Source organism: Papaver somniferum, chromosome 9 (assembly GCF_003573695.1).
Source record: "Papaver somniferum cultivar HN1 chromosome 9, ASM357369v1, whole genome shotgun sequence".
In the NCBI taxonomy this organism is placed as follows: Eukaryota; Viridiplantae; Streptophyta; class Magnoliopsida; order Ranunculales; family Papaveraceae; genus Papaver; species Papaver somniferum.
The window spans coordinates 33,101,096-33,122,331 of NC_039366.1; the positions used below are offsets into that span (position 1 = coordinate 33,101,096).

At 36.2% G+C, this 21,236-nt stretch overlaps 3 protein-coding genes across 20 annotated transcripts; 2 read left to right on the forward strand and 1 right to left on the reverse strand.

Moving 5' to 3' along the window:
* Positions 1–489: 489 nt before the first annotated feature.
* LOC113308316 lies at positions 490–2,913 on the forward strand. Of its 18 annotated transcripts, none has more exons than XR_003339671.1 (5): positions 490–1,194; positions 1,387–1,688; positions 1,836–2,226; positions 2,401–2,483; positions 2,629–2,913. XR_003339671.1 is itself a non-coding variant. In XM_026556794.1 (2 exons), exons 1-2 carry the CDS (start codon positions 549–551, stop codon positions 1,017–1,019), a joined length of 357 nt encoding a protein of 118 aa, XP_026412579.1. In that variant the 5' UTR covers positions 490–548; the 3' UTR covers positions 1,020–1,379. The 18 variants fall into 18 exon arrangements, 1 of the variants encoding a protein (XP_026412579.1); XR_003339673.1 differs by having other exon boundaries at positions 2,632–2,913; XR_003339672.1 differs by having other exon boundaries at positions 2,670–2,913.
* Positions 2,914–4,033: 1,120 nt separating this feature from the next.
* LOC113314454 (probable glycosyltransferase At5g11130) lies at positions 4,034–5,858 on the forward strand. The gene is made up of 3 exons (XM_026563243.1): positions 4,034–4,394; positions 4,687–5,041; positions 5,138–5,858. The coding sequence occupies exons 1-3, from the start codon at positions 4,057–4,059 to the stop codon at positions 5,819–5,821; spliced, it is 1,377 nt and encodes a 458-aa protein (XP_026419028.1). The 5' UTR covers positions 4,034–4,056; the 3' UTR covers positions 5,822–5,858.
* Positions 5,857–11,303, reverse strand: LOC113314453 (DEAD-box ATP-dependent RNA helicase 1-like). Its single transcript, XM_026563242.1, has 9 exons — positions 11,055–11,303; positions 10,713–10,953; positions 10,378–10,626; positions 9,399–9,550; positions 8,864–9,035; positions 8,445–8,629; positions 8,102–8,306; positions 6,256–6,361; positions 5,857–6,141 (listed from the first exon to the last, which is right to left on the reverse strand). The coding sequence occupies exons 1-9, from the start codon at positions 11,201–11,203 to the stop codon at positions 6,023–6,025; spliced, it is 1,578 nt and encodes a 525-aa protein (XP_026419027.1). The 5' UTR covers positions 11,204–11,303; the 3' UTR covers positions 5,857–6,022.
* Between the last annotated feature and the right edge of the window lie 9,933 nt (positions 11,304–21,236).

Sequence of the window (21,236 nt, forward strand, 5' to 3'; positions counted from 1 at the left end):
TCTATTACCATAAAATTTATGAAAGAGTTTATTTGTCTTTTGGATGTAGAACTTGATAATCTCCCCTCCTTTAAAACACTAAGTCATATGAGCTCCCACGTCGCACGACGAGTGTGACATCTCTCTCAAATTAAATGAGATAAAAGCTTTGAACTAGAGCAATTCTGAAGATGACAAGTGGCGGGACTCTATTGGTCGGAGCATTAAAATTGGAATTACACTCCGCTTACACCCTGTATTTAACTGGATGTTAGTAACACAGTTAGCAAAAACGTGGGTGTACAACATTTGTGTGTGGATTTACACCTAACTAATAACTTACACTTGGTTTACACCAAAAACTTAACCGTACGTTAGTGACGTCCGTTAAGTGTACAATACACCCGTAAGAAATCTAACATATTAGGCTTTCATCCTGCCCTGTACTGAGATACAACTTGATATATCGGCTTTGCTTATCTTGGAATACCATTGAGTATCGTATTATAATTGAAGCTTTGAGAGAAGATAAAAACCAGAAACTAGGATTTCTATAAGAAGCCCTAGCGATGGCGGAAGAATCATCATCACCATCTGTTATTCTTCAGTTTGCTCCAGTCCAAAGTGCTGTTGATGATGGATTAATCTCCGGTCTCAGTCACTGGTATAAAGTTAAATTCTTAAACAGTTCTCTCCCTTTCTTCGTTAATCGTTATGATGATATGTATTTGTGTGGTTGGCATGGAGTCGGAGATGGGTTTGTGCGATTTGGAGTCTGCCAAGGGTTTGAGGAGAACACACTCATTTCAGTCGTGGTAACATCAGATCATGCACACAACGTGTTTGAGGAAATGCCTGAGAGACCAGTTGAAGAACACAGATCGTGGACAGAGTTTGGGTGGAGAAAGTACTGATGTTTGTTCTCTATCATGCCTTATGGTTTTGTGATTTTGCATTCATCTAACTTCTGAGTTTCTCTTTCTAAGTCATTCATGCATCTCTTAATGTTGTCCATTGGCAGAGCTGTAAGAGGGAAATAATGCTGCGGTTTTTTAGTGGTGAGGAACGTACGATTGTTTTTTAATGTAAGAATCTTCTTTCATTTTATTGTATGTTTGGGTGCAGCTGATTGTGTTGGGTGGATGCGTGATATCGCAACTTGAATGGAAATCAATTCATACTTTCCTTATTAATGGCTCTAATCTGAGTTCAATTGTAAGGAAAATTTCTACTGTTTTGTGCTTTCTCAAGTAATTTCCTTGCATTCACAGTTTCTCATTTTGTGATCCACGTTAAAATAAAAAGACTATGCTTTTTATCTATAATATATATCGATTTGTCAGCTTATAATTTGTTTTATTTTGTACAGAACATAAATATTGATTTTTTTTTGTTTGTTTGCTTTAGATGTGAGGCATCTGAAAATGTTATCATCCATGGACAATATCTTATGTTTACAGCTTTGAGGGTCTTTGATTGAGGGTTAGTTGGACTCTATTACAGTCGAGTTAAATTAGTTGCATGTGAGTTAATTGTAAGGAAAATTTCAATTGTTTTGTTCTCTCTCAAGTAATTTCAGTCTCCCAGGGCATATATGCAGAGGGATGTTTTAAAGTACGATTACTACATTGGTGCTCGGCCATTAGCAGGAAGACTCACCCGAGTACATTCACCAATTTAGTTGCAAAAGTCCCATGTCTTCTCATCCGGTATATTGCTTCTCTTTAGTAGACATAGAAAGTCTGCTTCGCAGCTGAGGTTACTCATTGATGTGCATTGCTTTTATGTACAGTGCAGTGTCTGTTCAATTATATTGATACTGCTCTCTCATTTCCATCTTTATTGATGTGTTGCAGCCATTCAAGGAGGCTCCTCTTGGTAATATTTCCACAATTGCACTCGGTGACACAGATTCACAAATGCCGTATATTGATATCAGTGTCAATTGGATGTTGGTAAGAAATAAGGATGGCTCTGCAAATATGCGAAACCATTCTCTCAGGACATAAGTGGAGTCTGGTGGTAAAAATATCCAACTGATGATTTTCTTTTAACATGCACTATATAACTACGAAGTTTGTAGTCTTTTGCATCTTTCCCCTGCAGTGATGTTTGTGCAGTCCATGTGAGGGAGTAGTGTTCATACCTATTTCGCTTTTTGGAAAACAGGATGACTGGGAAGACTCCATGGCTGCCTTTTGGTTTGGCATCTCTTTTATGTCATCCTTGGAGGCAGAAATGTACGTGGTATGATTCATGTTTTCCTGCCATTCAATAAATTAATCATGTTTCTTAGACATAGCTAGGAAGGTTGGAGTTTTAGCCACATGAAGAATCCATCACAAATGATTAAACACAGTCAAACTTATGGAGATGGTATCGCTTAAAAAATTGGGTCCATATCAATTCACTTATCAACAGGGGATAAAGAACCAGAGGTTAAAGTGGATGATGTAAGATGTAATACGAATTGTGGCTGTGAATAGTGACGACACTGATTCCAGGTAGTTTCATCACAGATGTCGTTTGTTGCTATAATACAACATGCTGCTACAGCTGTCAGCAAAAACACTTCTGCTTTAGTGTAGTACTTTTGTTCCTTCTCTTATTCTTGCTTTATTTTCTGTTCATCTTGCACCATTGAGTCAGTAGAGGGTCTACTACAATGACATCTACCATTGCAATGGCAGAAGGAACAACTGTGGAAGTCTCTCAGGAGGAAAAGAAGTAAAGTCATTAACAGTTTCAGGGTTGGTAGGGGTTATCATATACTTAGCCCTCCGTATAAGGGATCTAAATTTCTGATTTTTTGTGTTCGTGAGCGACATAGGATTTTGTCTTTATACTCTTATTGCTACCCTTGGGGATCTTTATGTTTTTTTTTTGGCAGTGTTAGAGCTTTGATGCAAAAGAAAGAGGATGACTTTTCAAAAATACAAATCCATCTCTTCTAATTCCAGATTAACCTTATTTTATGAAAAATTGTGTATTGAGCAGCTTAGTAAGACTGCAATATACAACTAGAAAATGATATATTTGTATAAACAAAATACTGAGTACAGTTTGTGATGTCTGTGAGGGTGCTGCTGCTACTCTTTTCTGTGCTTCGCCCCACCCCGGTAAATCAAAAACGCAAATTAAAAATTCCAAAGCTTCGCCCCGCCACACCAAATCAAAAATGCAATGCGACGTGGCGTGGAGAAGCCACACCACACCAAATCAAAAATATGGTTAAAGACGTTTGTCCAGTCACACCAAATCAAAAATCTTAAGCATGTATAAGGAGGGGATGAGGCGAAGCCGAGCCACACCAAATCGAAAATCCGCCTAATGACGGGGCGAGGGTACCAAATCAAAAATCCTACGCATGCATTGGGACGAGGCGAAGCGTAGCCTAGCCACACCAAATCAAAATCCTAAGCATGTTAACCTCCCCACACCAAATCAAAAATCTTAAGTGACGGGGCGATCGAGACAAACCCCAACCACACCAAATTAAAAATGCATCGTGACGGGACGGGGCGAAGCCCGGCGACACCAAATCAAAAATACAAGATGGGCCGAGGCGAAAGCACGTCACACCAAACCCAAAATATGGTTAAAAGAAAGAAAAAAAAATATGATGGATGGTTTTCGTGTCCGCCCGGTGCGTAGCACGGGCACAAAATTTAGTTATCTTTATCACCATATAGTAAAATACAACAATTCAGGAGAGACAACAAGAAAACAACGAAAAAAACCGATTTCAAATTTCTGATACAAATTTTGAGTGGGCTCCACTCCCCTACCCACAAAGCAAACAAGCAGCCCATTTAGATGGTGAATATTGTGTGTGTCATTTTTTTTTTGTCTGTAATTAATTATTGCAGTAAAATATGCATCACCGTGGTTTGTAATATCTAGAATAATTACACCAATCTTAGTATAAGAAAACAAGAAATATAATAATATAAAAAGTAAATAGTTGTACCAGATGGCTTAAGAGATTCATTTAACATCTTTCTTAATATAGTCAACAAAACAAAACTCCGTTTTCAACAAAAAAAATGTTTCTTTCTTCACATAGAGGAAGAAGACATGGCTGCGGCTGCATCATTGAAAATACTCTACCTCTTGTTTGCTCTGTTCTCAACAGTTTTTATCTATCAATCTTCACAAACCTATGGTTACTCTAATGGGTTCTTACCAACTTCCTCTCCAATCACCACCACTGGTAGAAGTATTAGCAGCAAATTAACTAATCATGAACAAAATGAGAAGAGGAAGTTAAACAGGATAGAAGAAGGCCTAAAAAGAGCTCGATACGCGATTCTCCGAGCGGCTCGTACACGAAATCTTACTAATTCCAATAGTAAAGAGGAGGAGGAATTCGTCTCAAGAGGTTCCATTTACCTTAATCCATATGCATTCTATCAGTTAAGTATCCAAACTCAAATCATTTGAATCTTAGTAGCCTAGATTTCCGTGTAACCTTAAATTGATGAAAGTCACATTAATGTCAACGGAATCAAATTCGAGGTGACTTCGGATTAACCGTTGGCAGTTAACCCAGAGATTCGGACTCGAGTTCGAAACTCGTTGGCATCTTATTTACACTGCAATATAATTGTGAAGCAGAAATGCGAAAATCTGATCTCATTTTTACACTGCAGTATAATTACTCAAACTCTAATTTTTTGGGTGAACTTTTATCTGTTTCTTGTACAGGAGTCATACTGAGATGGAGAAGAGATTAAAAGTGTGGACATACAAAGAAGGCCAGCCGCCACTATTCCATGATGGTCCATTAGGCTATGTTTACTCAACAGAAGGACACTTCATAGATGAGATGGAAAGCGGGTTAAGTCCATTTACAACTCAAAATCCTGATGAGGCACATTTGTTCTTCCTCCCGTTCAGCGTGGTTAACATCAAGAGATTCATTCTCGCACCAAATCCATCAATCCCGTGGGCATGGCTTCAACTGTTTGTGGAAGACTATATAAAGGTTGTTTCGAACAAGTATTCGTTTTGGAACAGAAGCAGCGGAGCTGACCATTTTATGGTATCATGTCATGATCGAGTGAGTCTCTCTTTCAAGTTTTCAATTTGGTGAAACTTTTGCCTGTCTCAGATGACGGATCGTTTTTTGCGGGGTTAACAATATGATCTGTTGCAGGGGCCACAAATCTCTAGCGCTTTTCCTCGCGAGCTATTCAAGAATTTGATCAGGGTTCTTTGTAATGCCAATACCTCAGAAGGTTTCCATCCCATAAGAGATGCAACACTACCTGAAGTGAACCTACGACATGAAGAACTTGGTGGTCAACCACAACTTGGTAATCGACCTGCTGCAAATCGTCCGATACTTGCATTTTTTGCTGGCCGGGCTCATGGTTATGGAAGAAGTGTGTTATTCAAATACTGGAAAGATAAAGATGATGAGGTCCGAGTCTATCAGAACTTGCCGAAACCGCTCAACTACACTAATTTGATGTCCCAGAGTAAGTTTTGTCTGTGCCCAAGTGGATATGAAGTTGCAAGTCCTAGGATTGTTGAAGCAATATATGCTGGATGTGTTCCGGTTATACTTTCTGATCATTACGTACTCCCGTTCAGCGATGTACTTAACTGGAGCCAGTTTTCAGTTCAAATTCCGGTTCAAAGAATACCTGACATTAAGGTTATCTTGAAAAACATCTCGACGACAGACTATCTGAAAATGCAAATTAGAGTCATGCAGGTGAGGAGACATTTTGTACTCAACAGGCCTGCTCAGAGATTTGATTTACTTCACATGGTACTCCATTCGGTATGGTTAAGGAGGCTGAATATTGGGTTAATTTCTCAAGATGTTGGTTAAAGACATTGAAATTTTAGTCAAGTTTACAGTTAGCATTTTGGCATTACAATTTTAGAATAAGAAGAAGAAAACATTGATAATTTTTGCGATACTGTCACATTTACTTTCTAAGAAATGGCTTGTGCAATAACTAGTTTTTACATACAGCAGAACCAAAATTGGTGATGTAGAGTTACAGGATATCCAACCCCAATAGTTTCACTATTCCTTTTCCTGGCTGATCTCCATGCTTCCTTCTGAAGCTCTGGAAGACTGGAAGTTCATTTGACGTCTTTTTTTGAACTTCTCCTGTTGCATGCACTCCTTATATTTCAGCTTTACTGTTTTGAAAAAGAGTAGAAATCCTAAGTGATAGCGTAATTCAAATTAACCAAGTAGACAAGTTAAATTGACTATTAGATATTCTTTTATGGAAATAAAGGTCGAGAAACTACCAGAATCATAAACTGAGCTAAGTTTTTCGAATATATCTTCGGGTACATTATGAACACTACAAGAGTCTTTATCAGCTTCTTTCAGAAGTTTTTTAAACTCAACAACCTGAAAAGAAAATCAGTCAAACAAAAAAAAATCATAAAGCAGACTAGTAGAGGACGAGTTTCACATATATTACTACCGAAAAGAGAAATCGTGTTTCTGGATAAAAGTTCATAGAGAAAACTTAATGTCAGCCTGTTTTCTCGCTTCTTTTAACCTTTCAGTAAACAAGAGATAAGATACAATACTTGAGTACTTTTAACACATTAAAGAACTTTTAACACATTTGTTTTCAATTTATAATATACATGTCTGGACGTATTGCATATCCTACTCTAGTTTGATAGATTTGGGGCAGCCAGTGTATGTTGCTTCATCAGGATAATTTAAGCACTACTTTCATAGAAACCTGAACGTCCCATTCATATTTCAGTTTCTGGAATTTGACCCTAGTTGGAGAAGCCTTCCAGACAAGCCATGGTGGTATCCTTCGATATTGAAGATTAATGCTACCCTTCAAGGTCTTGCAACTCCAATTATAAGTCAAACATTCTAAAACTGTGTTTGCCTATCTAGATCAGCGCAAGGCTTCTATTAGACTACCTAACTTCTCTAGATACGCCTACCTAGATCAGATATCCAAAATTATTATTTTCTTGTTTGTTTGGTAAAAGTTCTAATGCCTTTTCTGTTTGCTTGCTTTCATTTTCCCCTGGCTAATAATTTTTCTCAGATTACTCCAATCTGGATGTGTTATTTTTGTTTAGGGTGGACAGTTAATTTACAGTATTGATGTAAATATGTTAGATGTATCTTTCAGGTTCCATAGTTGGGGATTAATTATCAATCTTCTGCATTCGCGAAAGGTTGCTATCCAATGGGGAAGTATGCTGCATTCTCTAATCAGCAAGGACTATGTACTACAGGCAAAATGCCAGGAACACTGGGTTGGCAATGACAGATTTAGATCCAGATAGAGGTTTAATAGGAATGGGGAGTTTGAAGCTTCTAGTGAGCTAAACCGTGGTCCTAGGGATCGTCGAGTGATCTCATCCCCTGAGAAAGACCAGTTAACCCCTACAGCTCACAAAGATAAATGTAACCCTCCAGAGTTCCAAACAGATTATGAAAATGCGAAGTTCTTTGTAATAAAGTCCTATAGTGAAAATGATATTCACAGAAGTATCAAGTATGGTGTGTGGGCTAGTACAGCAAATGGCAATAGGAAGCTGGATGTGGCATTCCGGGAGGCAGAGACGAAATCTGGAGAGACGTGCAAAAGGTCCCCCATCTTTCTCTTCTTCTCAGTGAGTATAAAACTAACCTTCATATATTACAGGAACTTTTGGTTGTGGACTCCTGCTTACTATTTTTATCATTATCAATCCAGATAAGTGAGGTTTTTACGGTAATTTTAGGTAAATGGGAGCGGGCAGTTTGTTGGCCTAGCTGAGATGACTGGACAAGTGGATTTCAAGAAGGATATGGACTTTTGGCAGCAAGACAAGTGGAATGGCGACATGTCATACTTAAAAACAATGACAACAAGCCTGTGACCAATAGCAGGGATACTCAGGAGGTAATTCCTAAGAATCTTCTTTATGGACTTTCTTTAGAAAATATTTTTCATGAGTTCAGATGAATATAATTTGTTGCTATGGGACAAATTCCGTATTGAAAACCTGTTTTTTCTTTTTCTTTTTTTACTCTTTAATTCAATTGATGCTTTGCATGTTGCAATGTTTATGCTATCAAGAACTAGTTTGAAAAATATTATACAAAGAAATGAGAGAGTTCTAATACCTGATTTCTTGCCAGAAAGGTGAAGCAACGCCCACTATTCCCTGCTCTGGCAGTCCGACCTGCGCGATGGATATATGTCCTAACATGGAAAGGCATGGCGTAGTTAATTACATTCCTCACCCCTGCAACATCCATACCACGAGTCATGGCATCTGAAGCAATAAGCACCTGTATTTTTCCCTCCCGAAATTTCTCGAGTGTCTTGCTGCAAACGAAGAACGGAATATGAAAATCCATTAAGGGGAATTTCCAGCATCAAACAGACTCTATGTATTGCAAATGTAACCGAGTGATACAGCTCAGAAGTTGGAACTTAGATTTTCTTAATCAGTACAGGATTTACCTTCGCAGAGATTGAGGTTGAAAAGCAGAATATTCTTTGATCTTAAAGGGCAAATCAAAGCAATTTAACATGGTACAAAGTTCATGAGTCGAATCCTTAGATTTTGCAAAAACAATACTTTGTTCCCCTTTTAGCTCGTGCAGAAGTGCCGCCAAGTAAAGAGGTCTGGATTTTACCTCACATGTCTGAACAAAGAAAGCAAAGGAAAATATACGTGAATTGATGAAAAGAATAAACTTTGGAATCTCTTAAATACTAAAAGAGTGTTCACATAATACATAGATTATTTAACAATATTAAACTAGTGTAACAACCAAGTATGAGAAACTATTTAGAATCTCCAACGGAATGGATTGATGCTTCAAAGATAAAAATAAAGGAATGGACTGTTTGGTCACAAAATGCTTGAGGAGACGTACCAATTTGAATAATTGTAGCTTGTCAGGTAGCTGATAGCGGCCAGTTGTCAAAAACAAAGGATGATGCAGATCAAGCTTGGAAAGCTTGCCAGGACTTTGGGTCAGAGTAGCAGATAAAATCATCTTCACAAGCCTCGGGGAAGATTTACCTTTAAACCCCCTTTCGATACCGCTACATCAAAAAAAGATTTTATTGAAGGTGAATAGATGATTAGGTTTACTATTAGCTTAAAGGAATCTGTGGACTATGAGAGAGAAGGAAATGGCCTCTAACGAATATGCAGCCGAGTATTCAAATAATCATCCTGCAACAGCATTTTTATAAGGTCATGGCATAAGTTTGTGATTACATGTAAATGTAGTATCGTACTGTAAAAAACAAACTCAGGAGCACTGACGAAATATATTGGCAAAATCCCAATCAGGTAAACTTTTGGCAGACAAATCTGTCCCAATCCTCTTAAAGGTTAACTTATCTGAAGTCAACAAACAATTGACTTTATAAACTAAGTATCAAGGATCAAATAAAACTTACGATCTTCTAATAGTTCTCAGGGGACCGAGAAAAGATTGAGAAGCCCTCATATGCGAAAACTGGTGTTCCTCATTTGAACGGGTCAATTGAAGCACAGCACGAAGAAAATCCTGATATTCCTCTCCAAGTAGCTTGTCTATTTCATCAACTACCTGAAAATCTCAAGTATGTAAGCCTATATATATTATCTTACAACAGTTAGTTGAGGTCCTATGATAGAACTGGCCAATGATATGTTTGTTGTGATTCTTCTAACTAAACAGTTCTAGTGACCCTTGCCTTTAGTTACTGAGACATTATGCAATTGATTTAATTCAAAAGGCATGCAATTTGGTGTCCTGATAGTCCAGGGTGCAGACAATTGATTCTCATGAACCTCGGGTTATGACAATACTGACTACTGATCTAAAAAGATAGGGAGCTTAGAGAGTTAAATCTGGCAGAAACAAACCCAATCATTCTCATCAAGTGACTCATGTAGACTGATCAATTCATGCAAATGAATTTGTATTAATCATTAGTATCTAAGCATACCAGCAGGTGACAATTCTAACCCGTCCAAGATATTTGTTTTCCTTGTAAGTTACAACAGACGTATCACTTGACAAAATTAGAATGTCGTACTAGCAAGGCTCAATCTAATTATGTATTCAGATTCCCCTACCACACATAACTGTAAACACAAAATTGCTCTAGCAACAAAAATCTACTTAAGTATGGTACCATACAGAACCTCTCCAAACAGGAATATGCTTCGATGTCCTTAGATTCATCATTTGAAGAGCCAGATAACGAGTTTACAGTCTAAATCTATTCATACAAGCATTGGAAGTTGATACATCAACAAGAAAACTTGAGGGAAGGGATAAACAAACAGAAAGGTGCTTATGTTAGCTTCATATAACAATAAGAAACTAGAGTAGAATTTCAGTCTAAAAATTGTGCATAGATAACTCAGTTCACAAAATTTCTCACTTACAAGAAACTGAAGATGCTCAAGAGTAAATCCCTTTGTTGTGTTAATATGGTCCATCAGTCTTCCAGGTGTTGCCACTAAAATATCAACTCCGCTTTCCAATTCTTTCTCTGGGTCATACCAAACACCTGCCTCCAGCGCAGGCCGCTTAATGAGCTGTGATATCTCATCTGACATTTTACCTTTACCACCAATAGCTGAACCAACAGTTAATCCCACAGCTGGTGCTATAGATTCAAATACACTTTTTACCTATACCAAAATGCGAAGAAAAAAAATCACTAAACAGCACAACTCTAGAAAATCAACACGTTAATTACCAACGTTCGGAGACGAACCTGATCTGCCAAATTACAGGAAGGCAGGACAACTAGAGCGCGTAAGCATCTAACATTCCGTGTTGAAAGAGATTGAACAATAGGCAGTGCATAAGATAAGGTTTTCCCACTTCCAGTTGGTGAATTAATACAAAGATCTCTCTCAAATTGACCAGGTCCAATTGTTTGTTTCCATACTGCATACTGAATTGGATACAATGTTGTAAAATTCTCATTGATATTACTTAATGCCTCCACCAATCTAAACAAAAACAATCAAAAGAAAAAAAAAACAATTTTCAACAATCAAAAATCACTGAAAGAGAATGAAATATAGAGAGAGGTGGAGGGAGGAAGGGATACCTGGGATCAAGTCCAGGAACATGTTCTAATAGAATATCTTCAATGAGATTGACATTTATAGGAGCTCTCATCCATGGGAGAACTGGGATTTTCTGCTGTTTCGGATTCTCTTCAACCGTTGCAGATGATTTTCGTTTAGTACTGACCATTTTTAAATCTCCAGCAGAAGAAAGATTAAACCCTAGAACTAACTAATGGAGAAGAGAGGGAATAATATGATATTGTTTCTCTGATTCTGATAAACCCTAAACGGCTAAACCCAAAATCTGGTTATTTTATCGAACACGCCTAAAGATATGGAGACTCAGAGTTGGGCTTGCTTACTAATTGCAGGCCCAATATATTGGACTCGTTGTATTCAGCCGTGATTGCGTCTTGTTGTAGTTATTGCTGGTGGTGTCCCGGAACCCTTCCACTGACCTGCGATGAAAATATTCATGTCCATTCCAGCCGTGATTGCGTCTTGTCGATAAGAAAAAGGACGTAATAACTAATAAGGAGTGTCCGGTAAAGTTTTTTTTTTTTTTTCTCTTTTTTTGTTTTGTTTTGCACATGGGAAAATTAGGATAAGGCCCAAAAAATATATTATTCCTATTGGTAAGCCCAAAATATTTTTCAGCTACCGCGACACCCCTAGTTATTCAAAATTATAAAAAGTGAGTAACAAGACAAAGTTGCCCTTAATATAATTACTTGTAAAAGGAAGAAATTTTGGATTTTCTATCTGCTCAGTAAAGAGTTTGCATGACTCGTACGCATCCTATTTTTTCAGGGGTATAATTGGTATGCAAACTTGAATATAATATATCTAAAAAACCGTGCCTTGGAATTTTACAAATTTTATCTCGTTGCAAAGCTTTTAAAGGGCTCTACAAAACGAGCACAAATAACAATATCAAATTTGGTTTTTTACGAAAAATTGGAGGTGATTATCATTTTTAGGGAGAAATTTTGAAAACTTGATACACCACCATTATGCAGCCACCATAAAGGATGCATAACACATTATGCAGATACCACAAAGAATGCATCACAAATTATGCAACCATATTTTGGTTTATGCATCAACTAGTTAGGTTGTGCAACCACTAAAACGATGTATATGCCTAAAACTAACATTCTAACAAAAAAAATGATGCATGATACATTATGTAGTCAAAACAAAAGACGCATAATGCATTGTGCAACCATATTTTGGTTCATGCATCACTAATTTGATCATGCACCACTAAAAACTTGTATAAATCTAAAAATTAACATTTCGACAAAAAATAAATGAATAACAAATTATGCAGTTATTTTTTCGATTGCATAATAGGTAATGCAGTAACTTTTTATAGCTGCATAATAGGTTACGCAACTATTTTTCTTTTGTTGATTTAAGTGTTAACTAGCATAAATGAATTATGCAACCATCTTTTCTGAGCATAATAACTTATGCATTTATTTTCTCGGGTGCATAACAAGTAATGCATCCATTATTATTGCTGCATAACAGATTATGCAGTCATTTTCCTATTTCAGCGTTAACAAAAAAGTGTCTGCATAACATTATGTAACCATTTTTCGAAAGCATAACAGGTTATGCAAGCACTTTCGTAGCTGCATAACAGATTATGCAGTCATTTTTAGGTTGCATTACTTATTATGTTTAAAACATTATGAAGCAATTTTTTTTATTTTTAGTACTAACAAAACAGCGGTTGCAAAAGTATGCTATGCAGTCAAGAAAATGACTGCATAATATGTCATGCACCCATGTTTGTAGCTGTCTAACGAGTTGTGCAACCTTTTTTTGGTTGATTTAGAAAAATTAATGCAAAATGCATTATGCATCCATTTTCTCAGATGCATAACAGGTTAGGCACCAACTTTCTCCAATGCATAACAGATTATGCAACAATTTTTATAGATGCATAACAGATCATGCGGTCAATTTTATATCAGTGCCAACAAAAATGTGACTGTATAATGCGTTATGCAACTTTTTTTTTGAATGCACAATAGGTTATGAAGACATTTTTGTAGTTGCATAAAGATTATGCAGCCACTATAAAAATATTATCTTGCAAAAATTCTTTAATTCCAAAAAATGACAAGTCTTGCAATTACAATATGAAAACTATAAGAAAATATGAAATAAAAAAGACAATCAAAGGCATGAAGAGCAACCGTTAGAGTGTCACTACCTGCCACCAAGCAACCGTTAGAGTGTCACTACCAGCCACCATTATAGTCTGCAAGAAAAATAATTCAATTCTCAATCTGCACTCAATCTTGAATTTAACAATTGCGCTAAACTAAAAAATTGCATTTGTTGTACGAGACAATAACAGAGGTCCCTCAATTTCCTTACAGTCTAACATCATATACTAGTTGTCGAAAATGTTTTAAGCATGTCTAAACAAATATACAAGCAATGGCATGGAGAAGATACACAGTACCTTGAAGCCTGTCAATTCGCAGAAAATATTGCAATAATAAACAAAAATGAGATGGGAATTTGGACGAAACAATACCACCTTTTCATTTCTGTCTTCCTAAGCACTTTCTACTACCGAATCAAATAATTCCAAATTAGACCATCTCACTCCAAAACTCCCTATATGTTCAACCAATTCATGCAACACATAATTCCCAAATCATTCAATTAACAATGTTGCATCAACCAATTTCAGCATATTTCGGAACCTAACTTTGTTGTTGCACATCATTTCTTGATCGAGACCAACATTTCACAGTAAGAACCAGCCACTTAGCCAAGCTACAAATTCCTTATTCAAGTCATTTGTTCTCATCAGAACCATTTCACTCTCTTTATAACTAACTCAAGCTCACGTATAATCTATGAAGTGTGGACTCATAAGAAACGAAACAGTTGTCTCACTTGCTATCCAAACTCTCTTCTTCCGCCAACGTTACCTTTTCTGGTTCACATCCATTACCCACTCATTTGTTCGTCGCAAACTTCAGCACCAGAACCCTGTCCCCATTCACCACTACCAGTTCATTTCATACAACCTCCACCACTAGCAAAGAGCTAGTTAACATCACCCTCAACACTTTCTCCCATCTTCTTCTTCACCAGAACAGTGTCAATAAACAAAAATTTGACAGTCAAGAGCAGTCACATTCAATAACATATGTTGAAAGTGGGATGGAAAGAACACTGATATGCTCACTGCAATCCATAAAAAAAAAATATGCTCATTAGAATCCATCATCTCATGTTTCAAGTGTAACTCCCCATGTCCCCTTTAAAAAATTAACCATGATAGAAATTTTATCAAACCTAAAATTTCTTAACTCCTGTAAGTTTTTGTGTCGATGCTCAAGATTATTTAGGAAACTCCATCTACCGTATGATTTAATAAGCGTGGAAAAGAAATACCTTCTTTGGTAAAATCAATTTGTTGCGAGAAAAATAGGTGAGTTGATGTCACTTGTCCCATGTTGCTTTCACACTCTCCCTTGCTCCAAATACACTTGCATTTGTTGTTGCACCACTAGTTTCTCTACAGTAGATCCTCAAACACTACCTCTCCCAAATATTCCTAATATATCCAAGCGATTATTGAGAGTAGACTCTTTCAGCAACCAGAGTTTGACAAGGAAATGCTAATGGGATATGGACGTGGGGTCTGATACATCTGTAGTTCAAAATAGCATATCTTAGTCAGGACATTTAACAACCAAGTGCACAATCACATTCAATTATGGAGTGAGTTCAAAATGAGATGAATAATTCATACATTTAACTGACTTACTCTCCTGTTTTATGAAAATTCTCTAATTTTTATAGATTAAACACATACAATAGACAGAAAACCATATATACTAGTTCAAATAATAACATCAAGTCATTTGTCATGCCAAAAGAGAATCTCTTGACTCATCCAAGATACATGAACAAAAATTCGACCCAATTACTGATAACCATAGATCAAAAATGATAGATCCACATCAAAATTGTACCAACATTGAAATTGAAATTAGAATATGGATAATTAAGCACTTACCATGTATCCCAATTATAAATCCAAGACCAGAAAGGAGCGTTGACTCTCTTCTGAACTACTACTGCTGCTCCTTCTACTGATGTGGTTCCCCTCCTCATTTGATGTACATAGTAATTCAGATGATATCGAAATACCGCAAGACTCTTATTCCCTTTTGAAACTTCAATCTTAATTTCTTCTTTCTTCTCGAATAATATCCAGAAACCCAAAATCCCCAAATTAAACCAGAGATTTTGAGGCAGAAAACCTAGTTTTATTGAGAGGATTATTCAAAGAAAGATTGGGAAAAATTTAACAAAGAGAAAGGTATTTTCGTGGTCTAGAGAAAGATTTGAAAGATCCAAATCTTAAAAACGAAGAATCGGAGTTCATCAGTTTTTTCTTTTCACTTCACTCTATCCGTCTCTTAAAGAAAAGGGTACTTTGGCCTTTTAAAAAAACTAAGAAACAGAATTTCAGAAATTATGGGTCTCATATAAATTTTTGAAGAGGAAATGGGTGTGCCTATGAGGTTTTACGCCCGTGGGTTTCACAGTGTAAAAATGTGTAAAAATGGGTGTGGCTGTAGTTTTCACTTGAACATTCCGCGAGCTAAGAGCCCAAAGCAAAAACAAAAAGAAACCAAAAAAAAAGAAAAACAAGAAACAAAAGAAACAAACTAGTTCCTACTCTTCTAGACCTGTCGTGCCTTATCAGCAGCGATAATTTCTCTGAAATAAGTAGTAAACTCATCATGATGAATTTCCACCGAAGTACTTCCCAAATAAATCCCTGCTAGAAAATCAGCTGCCCTGTTAGTTTATTTATAGCAGAAAGAAACTCTCCATTTCATAAATCTTTCCTTTATTAACTTCTTAACTCTCCTCCAGATTTGCATTACTTTCCAGGGTAGTTCAGGATCATGGGTGTTAAGTATCTTATGAACTTCCATAAAATCAATAGCAAGATGAGCTCTTAACCATCCTTTCTGAATATCTAGATTTAGACCCAATTCTACACCCTGCAGCTCATGAGAAAAAACTGAAAAAACTGGACTTTCTCCACTAGCAGTACCAATTACTTCAGAATTATGATCTCTTATAATAGCTTCAAACCCCCCTGCAGAGTCAGACTTAGCTCCATGTGTGTTAATCATTACCTCATCTTCTTCAGGGTACAACCAGGTTCAATAGATAATCTCAGGAAGTACAAAAACACAATCAAAATTCCATCTCGTCGTGAAACTTTTGGTAGTTAAAGTATCATTTTCCTTTTGATTTGTAGTTGATAATTTGAACCTCACGTCTTGAATAATCAAAAGACTGACTTGATCTTGAGAACCATAAATAGCTTTAAAATTAAACTTTATTATTCCTCTCTCTCTAAATATGGTAAACAAAACTGTTCAAGACAAGTCTTTTAATTATAGACTTACAACTAGGACCTGTAAAATTTTGAGAGCACCATCTAATTTCATCATCCTGGGTACTCTCATGCTTTCTAATAATCTCCATTTTCAACAGGGGACCTCTCCAAATACAAGCAGAAAATAAACAATCATGAAATAAATGATTTTAACCTTTTCTGCTTGTCTTCTCATGACCACAAATGGTACAGGAAGCATCAGTTATAACTCCCCAGCTAACAAGCTTACTTATAGTTTTTAACCTTTTATGCAAATCAAGCCAGGTGATAATGGAATGCCTAGGTGTATGTTTCTTAAATCACACTAGATTTTTCCATATAGGAGGACTAGGGAGATGGTCAGAAATAGCAATATAAGTAGCTTTCATAGAAAACTGACATGCTATTCCAGATTTCCAGAAAATTTGATCACTCTCCAACATATTGAAATCACTCAAAGATATATGTTTCACCACTTCTTGCACTTCCTCCTCCATAAAATCAAGGAAATACCAAACACCATTATAGATAAAATCAGCCACTTTGGACTCATCAATGGCACCAATTTTAGATAAAAAAGTTTGAATCCACCCATTCAACAAGCATCCCTTTTGAGTGCCAATTCTCATGTAAAAAAAATTGTATTAGCTCTATCACCTAAAATCACACCAATATGATTCTTAGCAATCTCTATATGTTCCAAAATTATTCTCCAACACCAAGATGAATCTTGAGGAATTGTCATTGTCCAGAAATCCTTATCCTTTATGAGATTGTCCTAAACCCAAGTTGTCCAAATACTTTCCTTTCCTGAGACCAGATTCCAAATGTACCTAAGATTAGCAATAACATTAATATTCTCTAGATCTTTAATCCCCAATCCACCTTCTTCATAGGAATAACAAGCATGACTCCATCTTGTAGGATTATAACTCTTCTTTAACTCTGGACCAGCCCATAAAAACCTTTTAAATTTGGTGTTTACTTCTTTTATATCTCTCTTGGGAAGGACAAAACAAGAGAACCCGAAGAATAACATGCCACTTAAAACATCTTTGATAAGTAATGCTCTCCCAGGATATGCAATAAAAATGGCTTTCCAAGAGTATATTCTCTCATCAACTCTTTCAAAAAGAGGTATACAGTCTTTGTATGTGAGTTTAGTGGATAGAAGTGGAACACCAAGGTATCTAACTGGCAACTCCCTTGTAAAACAGTTCAAAATTTGAAGAATTTGTTGCAAGGTGACATCATCCATGACAGAACTAAATAGAGGGGTCTTGTGACTGTTAATTTGTAAACCAGAATATATGTTAAATTCATCCAAAGCAATCTTGAGTCTAGAAGCAGCAGCAGTAGTACCCTTAACGAAAATCATAACATCATCAGCAAGGCAAAGATGAGTTAAACTAGTCAATTTACATCTTGGGTGAAAACCAAACTTTTGAATATGTACTTGTTTAAGGAGAGTATCACTCAATATTTCTGTAGAAAGAACAAATAAGTAAGGAGAAATAGGGCAACCTTGCCTCAAACCTCTCTTAGCCCCTAAGAAACCATAAGGAGATTCATTTATAATAATTGAGAACTTAGATATTTTGATGCATAAAAGAATCTAATTGATGAACAATTCAGGAAAACTAAGCTATTGTAACATAAAAGGAATAGCTTCACATTTAGTTGTATCATAAGCTTTTCTTAGATCTATTTTCAGAGAACATCTTGGAGTACCTTTTGATTTGTGGTAGTTCCTTACCAGTTCGTGGGGCACCATAATATTATCTTGGATAGATCTCCCTGAAATAAAAGAAGATTGATTTTGAATGATAAGGCCTCCCAAAATTTTCTTCAATCTCAAGGATAAAATCTTAGTAATGCACTTATAAGTAACATTGAAACAAGATATAGGTCTATAATCAGAAACCATTGAAGGATTTTTCTTATTTGCAATCAAAGTGATAAAAGTATTGTTTACTCATTTTAAGAGTTTAGACTTATGAAAGAAATTATGTATAGCATAGCAGCTACAAAATCATCTCCCATGATAACTCAACTAGTCTTGAAAAAATGGCTTGAGAACCCATCTGGGCCTGGTGCCTTACTAGAACCAATATAATGCAAAGAAGCAACAATCTCTTCTCTGGTAACAAGCTTAATAAGATCTGAAAAGGCGGGGGTATAACAACCACACCCAATAATTCATTCGGAAATCTGTATGGACTAAACTCAAATATAATTCCAAGAACACCAACTTAAAAGCGAGCTCAATCAAGAGATATATCAAATAGATTTATCTTTATTTCTCAACACAACCAGCAAATCGAACAGATAGAAATTTGTGAGCCTGATTGATGTGATAAATAACTTGGACGGTACCAAAGACCAATGCCCAAGTGTCAATAAAGTTATATCCAACAAACAAGATAGGATTTATCAACTGATTGGGCTCCGCACAACTTGTGATATAAACAAATATAATGCGGAAAAGAATACAGACACCAGAAAATTTGTTAACAAGGAAACCGCAAATGCAGGAAAACCCCGGGACCTAGTCAAGATTGAACACCACACTGTATAAAGCCGCTACAAACACTAGCCTACTACAAGTCAACTTCAGACGTAAATTTAGTTGAGTCCTAACCAAGTCTCACATCGATTAAGGTACAGTCGTGTTCCTTACGCCTCTAGAACCAGGCCGGATTCTGCGCACGTGATTCCCTTAGCTGATCTCACCCACAACTAAGAGTTGCTACGACCCAAATTCGAAGGCTTATAAGCAAATATGTCTCACACAGATAAGTCTATTCTGATAGATAAATTTGTCTCCCACAAAAGTACCTATGAAGTTTTGTTCCGTCTTTTGATAAATCAAGGTGAATAAGAACCAATTGATAATCTGGTCTTATACTCTCGAGAGCAGCCACAAAGTATATGGTAGTAGAAGAAGTTATTGCGGAACTTATTATGGAACCACAAAGTCCGAGACAAAGAACTTTGTGATTACTTTTTATATCTTACCTATCAGAGATAAATCTCGAGCAAATCTTAGAGAAGATAGTACTCAATATTAGAGCATAGCTCGGTTGAACCCACCAAAACTCATTTAAAGATTCGCTTGATTATTTAATAGAGTCAACTTCGTATAGGTTAGCAAGAAAGTTACTAAGATATGAGACTTACAAGTATTACGTGAAGACTTGAAGAATGTGAAGAAGTAAAGAACTACAACGACGACATCATCCTTCCTCTTGAGGTTAGTAATAGTTGACTTGAACTGTTTCATTCCTAACGTATCTTTCAAGTCGTGCATATTAAAAACATAACTGCGAAGCTGTGAATGATTATACTCTAGTTAGACATAGCATTAAGGAATTACAATACGAAGTATAATGTCTATCTTTTGAACTTCGTATATAAGACATCAACATAATCGTATGAATGTTATTGTGATTATGTATGGGTATGGGTGAAGATTTCGTCCTAGAAAACAATGTTTACATTCGTATAAAGGAAGTACGTTCATAAACTTGTTTTGTGAATCGAAAGGGAAATCGCTAGGCTTATTGGTATTGTTATTCATTGCAAATCTTTGGATTACCAATATGTGTGTTTACTATAACCGCTCATAACTTATTTACGTATCATGGTAAAACTATTCACAATGCCCGACTTTTGTATTGGTATGACTTTCATTAGTGAAACCGATCTTAAGTAATCACCTGAGATGGTATGATCGATATGTTGTAATTCGTGTGACCAACTTTATACATTGGGGAACCAATCCTAGTAAGAGGTGCAACCGATCACAAGAGGGAATCAATCCTTGTAAGAGGTACAACAAGTTTTTAATAGTTGGGGAACCAATCCTATGACTTGTGCAACCGAATAAAAGTTTATACCATAAATATGTGGTAACTGATCCTAGTACCTAGTCAACCAACTTTTAGTAACTAGCGTGACTAATCTTAGTACCCACATGGAGGTAGAACTTAAACTTGTTTTGGTAGAACCGTTAAACCCATGATTGGTGATTTAATAGGATAATCAATCACATAGTTCTTGAAAGTCAGATGAACCAATTCTAAACTTATTTGGAAGTGTGGAAAATCGGTTCCAAGATTGTAAATATGAAAAAGGATTTACAAAGTAAAGATCTCGACATACTTTGAACATGTGGAATAACTCTTATCTTTTATTGTTCAAAGATATTCCTTAATATCTAAAGGAGAATCCTGGATCGAAATAAATTGAGAATCTTTTAATTAAGGATTTTAGTTTTATATGTTTTTAATTTCCAGCAACTAAATGCATATATTTAAAAAATAAAAATTAGTAATGTGCATTTACTAATTGGAGATTTTCTACTGAGATTTCGGTCAATATTTGGACAATGCATTTTCAGGAATTATGAAAACCGAATTTGGCGTTTATTGCATATCTTTGAGAATATTCGGTTTTGGAAATTCCTTTGTGTCCAAACTTCATTGGTCTATAAATATTGAAGTTTGCATTTCAAGCAAACTAATACTCAGAGCCAGCAAAATTACCTAGTTGTGTTGTTACTGGTGGAGCCGTCTATTCGGAGAGGAAAGTACCCTAATTAGGCGAAATCTCTTACGACCGCTCGTTTTAAAGACTTCTTTGGGATTGGGAATCTCTACGAGTACCGTTGGTGGGAAACTAGATAATTGCAGTTTATTATTAGTTTTCGATTGATTTGCTTGACCAACAGTTGTTGAACTTTGATTGCACCTAGTTTATTTATGCTTGAGAATCTTCT

Bases quoted from the DNA above. Each gene is read 5' to 3' on its own strand.
- LOC113314454 (XM_026563243.1), top strand. From the start codon at position 4,057: ATGGCTGCGGCTGCATCATTGAAAATACTCTACCTCTTGTTTGCTCTG. The intron at 4,395-4,686 runs GTTAAGTATCCA...TTTCTTGTACAG, and splicing joins AATCCATATGCATTCTATCA to GAGTCATACTGAGATGGAGA. The intron at 5,042-5,137 runs GTGAGTCTCTCT...GATCTGTTGCAG, and splicing joins TGGTATCATGTCATGATCGA to GGGCCACAAATCTCTAGCGC.
- LOC113308316 (XM_026556794.1), top strand. From the start codon at position 549: ATGGCGGAAGAATCATCATCACCATCTGTTATTCTTCAGTTTGCTCCA.
- LOC113314453 (XM_026563242.1), bottom strand. From the start codon at position 11,203: ATGGTCAGTACTAAACGAAAATCATCTGCAACGGTTGAAGAGAATCCG. The intron at 9,551-10,377 runs GTAAGTGAGAAA...TGAGATTTTCAG, and splicing joins TTGAGCATCTTCAGTTTCTT to GTAGTTGATGAAATAGACAA. The intron at 6,142-6,255 runs GTAGTTTCTCGA...TTTTCAAAACAG, and splicing joins TAGCTCAGTTTATGATTCTG to TAAAGCTGAAATATAAGGAG.